The following is a 6,929-nucleotide window of genomic DNA, read 5'->3' on the forward strand; positions in this document are numbered from 1 at the left end:
GCATAATCCTAAGGCAGCGGGAAACGAGTAACCCCTCCCCAGGTCGCGACGACTGAGGAGGGGCGCCTAAACAGTCGCTTGTTTTATGTTAGAGACAGAAACCCTGTCTTCAATTTCTTGGTAGATACTGGCGCTGCTCTTAGCATCATCCCTCAAAATAAAACTGAGATTAGTCGAGAAACATCATCAATTACACTTCAAGCTGCAAATAAAACTAAAATCGCGACATTTGGGCAGAAAACTTTAACCCTAGATTTAAGGTTCAGGAGGCAATTCCCTTGGGTTTTCACGGTAGCCGACTTAGATCTGGCAATACTGGGGATGGACTTTCTAGAGAGATACGAATTTCTAGTTGACACCAAGAAACGGCGATTAACACTAAAAGAAACTTCGTATTACACAAAAGGCAAAGAAAGTCACATCAGCTCTCTTAACTTGATTCAAACTCCCCCAGTAACAACAGCGAAATTCCAAGATATACTCGCGGAATTTCCAAACTTAACTAAACCAAACCCACAGCCTTCTAAAGACAAACTAAAAGTAAGTCACACTATCAAAACCGAAGGTGCACCGGTTTTTGCAAAACCCAGGAGACTAGCACCAGATAAGTTCAAAATCGCTAGGGCCAAGTTTGATTATATGCTACAATTGGGTATTATCCGTCCCTCTGATAGTCAATGGGCATCCCCTTTGCATATGGTCCCAAAGAAGAATGAAGGTGACTGGCGACCGTGCGGGGATTACAGAGCCCTAAACCGTCAAACCGTACCAGATAGGTACCCAATACCTCATATCCAAGATTTCACAAACGGTTTACAGGGTATGAACATATTCACTAAAATTGATTTAGTCAGGGCATATCACAATATCCCGGTGGCTGATGAAGATATTCCCAAGACAGCTATTACTACACCCTTTGGCTTATTCGAGTTTGTACGCATGCCATTCGGCCTGAGAAATGCGGCACAGACATTTCAAAGATTCATAGATAACCTACTTCGAGATATGCCATTTGCGCAGGGGTATATAGACGACTTGTTAATTGCCAGCCCCGATTTGCAATCACACGAACAGCATGTACAAGCAGTGTTGAAAAGACTGGATGAACATCGAATAAACATACATCAAAGTAAGTGTGTTTTCGGTGTTCAAACTTTAGAATTTCTCGGTCACACAATAAGCCCAGAAGGGATTAAACCTGTCAAAAAAGAAGTGGATACCATCAAACAATACCCCATACCTAGTTATCTAACACAACTGAGAAGTTTTCTAGGTCTAATTAACTTTTATCGCAGATTCATACCAGGTTGTGCACAATTAATGCAACCTTTGACAGATTCACTTAAAGGAAAACCAAAAGAATTCAAACTGTCTTCTGACGCCATCGAAGCTATTAAACAGCTTAAAGATAAACTGGCTCAAGCAACTACGTTGATATATCCGAATTCTCTTTCCCCACTTGCTTTGATGGTGGATGCTTCAGATAAAGCAGTAGGCGGTACCCTTAACCAACCGGTTAAAAACGCCTGGAAACCAATTGCTTTCTTCTCGAAAAGACTCGCTCCAGCCGAAACAAGGTATTCTACCTTCGGGCGAGAACTTCTTGCAATCTACCTGACCATTAAACACTTCCGACACATGTTAGAAGGTAGGGAATTTATAGTCTTTACGGATCACAAACCACTGACGAATGCATTAAAAGCGAGAGCCGATAAATACTCACCTCGAGAAGTCCGACACCTTGACTATATATTACAGTTCACAAGCGATATCCGACATGTCAAAGGTCAGGACAATCAGGCGGCAGATGCTTTACCCAGACTAGAAATGAACGTGCTACAGCAGTCTACAGTAAACTTCGAAACGTTGAGACACGAACAAGAGCAGGACCTAGAATTACAAAACCTACTTAAAACAAACAATTCAAGTCTTAATTTAAAACAATTCCCATCACCTATCGATGGTATTCTAATTTATTGTGACACGACCAAGGCAATGCCGCGACCTTTCGTTCCCAAAAATATGCGAAAGCTGATATATAATAACTTTCATTCTTTGTCTCATCCTGGCGCAAAAGCTTCAACAAAACTAATCAATGCCAGATATATATGGCCGAATTTACAGAAGGATGTACACAAATGGGTTAGAGAGTGTTCAGCATGTCAACAATCAAAGATTAATCGTCACACAAATTCACCCATAGGTGTTTTCTCGCAACCAGATGCACGTTTTGCCCATGTGCATATCGAATTGGTAGGTCCTTTACCACGTTCAAACGGTTTTAATTATCTTTTTACATGCATAGATCGATTTACCAGATTCCCTATAGCCATCCCGATAGCGGACATCACAGCGGAAACAGTAGCCAAGGTTTTCATGCAGAACTGGGTAACCATTTTTGGTACACCCATAACAATAACGACGGATAGAGGAGCGCAATTCGAATCTGAACTATTTAATAACTTGGCTAAACTTCTAGGCTACAATAGGATACGCTGCACTGCATATCATCCTCAGGCTAATGGGATGGTAGAACGTTTTCACCGTCAGCTAAAAACCGCCCTTATATCTCACTCAAACCCCAATCAGTGGACAGAATTCCTACCGTTAGTTATGTTGGGAATACGAACATCTGTCAAAACTGACGCACAGTGTTCAGCTGCGGAACTGGTTTTCGGAACAATTCTGAGACTACCAGGTGAATTTATTAACCCTAATACTAACAGTCAAAAACTTAATTTAGAAAATTATGTAGATCAACTACGGGACCACATGTCTAAAATTAAGCCGATTAATACTCGTGAACAATCGCGCGCCGTATATATACCTAAAGACCTAAGCAATTGTACGCACGTCTGGATAAGATGTGACAAAATAAAAGCACCACTCAGTCCTCCATTTGAAGGTCCTTTCAAAGTCATCTCAAGAAAATCTAAATATTTCGTGATAGAAAAACATGGAAACATCGACACAGTAAGTATTGATAGGCTAAAGCCGGCTTATCTAGATCATGAACCACCATACGTGTTGTTAGATCGTTTAACTGACAAATCCATTACGGAATCGAAATGTAAAGATAATAAATCTTTGCAAATGGCTAAAACGGTCCGCTGGGCACATCCAATTAGTCAGTCAAGGATGTTGACAGTTTCGGCTGCAGGATAAAATCTAACCACGCAGCTAATCACACCCTGCATCTACTTAAAAATATTTTTTTTTCCTCATTCCGCCTCACCGACAACTCCCCAGACCTTTTACCTTTGATATATACGTGTTATGTTAAATATTTTTTTTAAAATACTGGACACATAAGCTAGGTATTCCGAAACGATGGCTGAGGATTTTAATCAAACTCATACAACTAACACTAGCAAATACAACGAATTCTAAAAGCAACCCAGGCGAGTTTTATAATTTCTTTTTCTGGTTAATTAACTATGTTGGCTGTACTTCTTATATATTTATATACATTTTTCACGTAGACTGGCTATACAATATATACCATATGAACTACTTCTAAAAGTTTTCGGTTGAGGATATGTTTAGTAGCTTGATACGATTAATACTACTATTAATAAGTAGTTTTCTAGACAACATTTTGGATTAAACCATGGTCAAGTGCTTATTAAAATTCTCATCATTTTTTTTCATGTTTAGGAAACTTACGTAATGACTTAACCAGTTTCCCTGCAGCATGCTTTTTAGTGTGATCATATAACCCATCTTTATTGGCAATATTCAGATTTTTTTTAATTTCTGACATTTAAGAATCAATAACCGTGAAGATATAGTACAGTGCGTTACTGTAAGGTTACTATGTCAGCCGCATTGATTCCACATACTTAAATTTAAACAACTTATATAGGAACTGTTTAGTAATCATAACATTGAACTGACAATAGAAATATCACGACTATCCTAAAGTTAAACCAATTATTATTAGTGGCCAATACAAAGTCCTGGAAATTAACATTAGCGTTTGTAGCGTTGTGTCGAGTTGAGGTTAACTATGAACACCGCTACCAAGAAACACGTGCCAAATAGATCAGAAGGCGTAAGAAGCTCGTCCCAAATGACTCCATAAAATCCCCGAGAAGCCAAATATCAGAAGGCAATTAATGGACCAAGTCGAGTTATATTTGCTGGCGATCTCGTGGCATCGAAAGGATACCGAGATCGTGCCAGGATACAAGCTTGGTTACAGAACGTAACCGAATTCGCGCGAAGTTACAATCAAAGTGTAAGTATAAGAATGGAAGCACAAAATAGCTGTCATTAGCACAGTCAAACAAAAGCACATTAAAACAAGCACTGGTACAGTTGGTTATAATAATAATTGTTTTTATTAAACCAGTCGTGTTCTCGTGATAAATGTGAGTCACTACAGGAGCCCCCGCTAGAAAGGGTTTACACTTTCGATAAATAGCGGTTTAAATCGTGGGACTGATCGGCTGACGAGCGATTGTAGGACGGAAGAATTGGCGAACAGGAAAGCGATCGTTGATCGTCGAGTTGCCAACGAAGGTCGTTTTCGGAGAACGGTACCAGGAGCGATGTGCTGTATTTGTTGCTTGAGTTGGCATGCTACACCAGAGTGGTTTGTATCCAGAATCTGAAGAGGGCGTTCGTAGGGGTCCGGACCAGAAACGCTGCAGACGTAGGACGAAACCACGTTGAGCCAAAAGACCAGAAGCGACCGTAACGACCATGTTCGAGACCAATCGTATGCCAAGCATTCGAAACCAAAATATCGACTGAGTGAGTTGACAAGAGCATGGGTGGCCAGTCCAGCTTTCGCCAAAGTTGACTGAAGTCGACGGAACCAAACAGAGGTGGTCGAAGGCGTGGGCTCAGGAAACAAAAAGAAAATCAAAAAAGAGAAGAGTGTAGCGTGCGTGTAGTATAGGAATAACACTACACCGTATCGGCTGTTAACTGTGCGACTATTCGCGGAAGCGTACGGGCAACCGTACTCGGCGACCGGAACGTGAGACAGAAGTCTCGTTCGTATCGCGTGAGCCTGCAATCTCATCCGAGGTCAGAGGCGGCGTGGTCTGCTGATCTGGACGTGAGACTGTCGTCTCGTCCGTAGACGGTGCAGATGACGCGTGCTGTTGACTGGGACGTGAGAATGAGGTCTCAGGTGTATCTAGCGTGGGACCTGAAGAAGATTTGAGGATCCCGCTAGGTTTAATAGGTCTAGCATTGAATCTCAGGTTACCAGATAGGGCACTGTCATCGACGTGTGCTGATTTGAGACGATCAACGCTGACGATCTCGACGCGTCCATATCGATCAACCTTGAAGGTCTTTCCGTGACGAGCGATCACGTGAAAAGGGCCTTCGTAAGGTTGTTGCCAAGGTTTGCGTACCGAATCTACTCGTATGAAAACATGTGAACAGGTAGATAACTCTCGAGAGAGAGCGACCTGTCGATGTTGTATTCGAGTTGACACCGGAGACAGCGTTCGCATAAATGCAGACAGTCGATGGACGTAGTCTGATTTACCGAAATTAGGTCTGCTCCGTGGTGTGAATTCTCCGGGCAGACGCAATGTCGTGCCGTATACCAGTTCAGCGGCGGAACATTGTATATCTGCCTTCAAGCTCGTTCGAATACCTAAGGGGACGAGCGATAAGGTTTCGTACCAGTTGTCGTTCTCGTGTGCTCGTAGAGCACTTTTAAGTTGGCAATGAAACCGTTCAACTTAACCATTTGATGCTGGGAGGTAGACGTTAATGAGTATGCGAATGCATTCCGTACCAAACAGCCGGGTCAGCGAGGAGAATAGTTAACAGGGGAAAATTTTTCGAATAAAGCGTGGAATTCATCATCACGCGAATAAAAGTGACAAGGATTCGGTACACATACATGTGAGTCTATTATATTAATACTATTCTTATCGTTATCCGTCATGTCGAGTATATTACATATTAAAAAATATGAAAATATACGACAGACGTGGATAGATAAATCATAGACTCACCGAATTGGCTTCTTTGGAAGATTTTACCAGAAGTTGAGGCGTGTTCCAAAATACGGGTCACCAATTGTAGCGTGGCGTCGAGTTGAGATTAACTATGAACACCGCTACCAAGAAACACGTGCCAAATAGATCAGAAGGCGTAAGAAGCTCGTTCCAAATGACTCCATAAAATCCCCGAGAAGCCAAATATCAGAAGGCAATTAATGGACCAAGTCGAGTTATATTTGCTGGCGATCTCGTGGCATCGAAAGGATACCGAGATCGTGCCAGGATACAAGCTTGGTTACAGAACGTAACCGAATTCGCGCGAAGTTACAATCAAAGTGTAAGTATAAGAATGGAAGCACAAAATAGCTGTCATTAGCACAGTCAAACAAAAGCACATTAAAACAAGCACTGGTACAGTTGGTTATAATAATAATTGTTTTTATTAAACCAGTCGTGTTCTCGTGATAAATGTGAGTCACTACAGGAGCCCCCGCTAGAAAGGGTTTACACTTTCGATAAATAGCGGTTTAAATCGTGGGACTGATCGGCTGACGAGCGATTGTAGGACGGAAGAATTGGCGAACAGGAAAGCGATCGTTGATCGTCGAGTTGCCAACGAAGGTCGTTTTCGGAGAACGGTACCAGGAGCGATGTGCTGTATTTGTTGCTTGAGTTGGCATGCTACACCAGAGTGGTTTGTATCCAGAATCTGAAGAGGGCGTTCGTAGGGGTCCGGACCAGAAACGCTGCAGACGTAGGACGAAACCACGTTGAGCCAAAAGACCAGAAGCGACCGTAACGACCATGTTCGAGACCAATCGTATGCCAAGCATTCGAAACCAAAATATCGACTGAGTGAGTTGACAAGAGCATGGGTGGCCAGTCCAGCTTTCGCCAAAGTTGACTGAAGTCGACGGAACCAAACAGAGGTGGTCGAAGGCGTGGGCTCAGGAA

At 42.3% G+C, this 6,929-nt stretch overlaps 1 protein-coding gene across 1 annotated transcript; it reads right to left on the reverse strand.

Moving 5' to 3' along the window:
• Nucleotides 1-4,119: 4,119 nt before the first annotated feature.
• On the reverse strand, nt 4,120-6,326 carry MS3_00001865 (uncharacterized protein). The gene has a single exon (XM_051209371.1). It carries the CDS (start codon nt 5,030-5,032, stop codon nt 4,397-4,399), a length of 636 nt encoding a protein of 211 aa, XP_051074824.1. The 5' UTR covers nt 5,033-6,326; the 3' UTR covers nt 4,120-4,396.
• Between the last annotated feature and the right edge of the window lie 603 nt (nt 6,327-6,929).

Source organism: Schistosoma haematobium, chromosome 1 (genome assembly GCF_000699445.3).
Source record: "Schistosoma haematobium chromosome 1, whole genome shotgun sequence".
Classification (NCBI taxonomy): domain Eukaryota; kingdom Metazoa; phylum Platyhelminthes; class Trematoda; order Strigeidida; family Schistosomatidae; genus Schistosoma; species Schistosoma haematobium.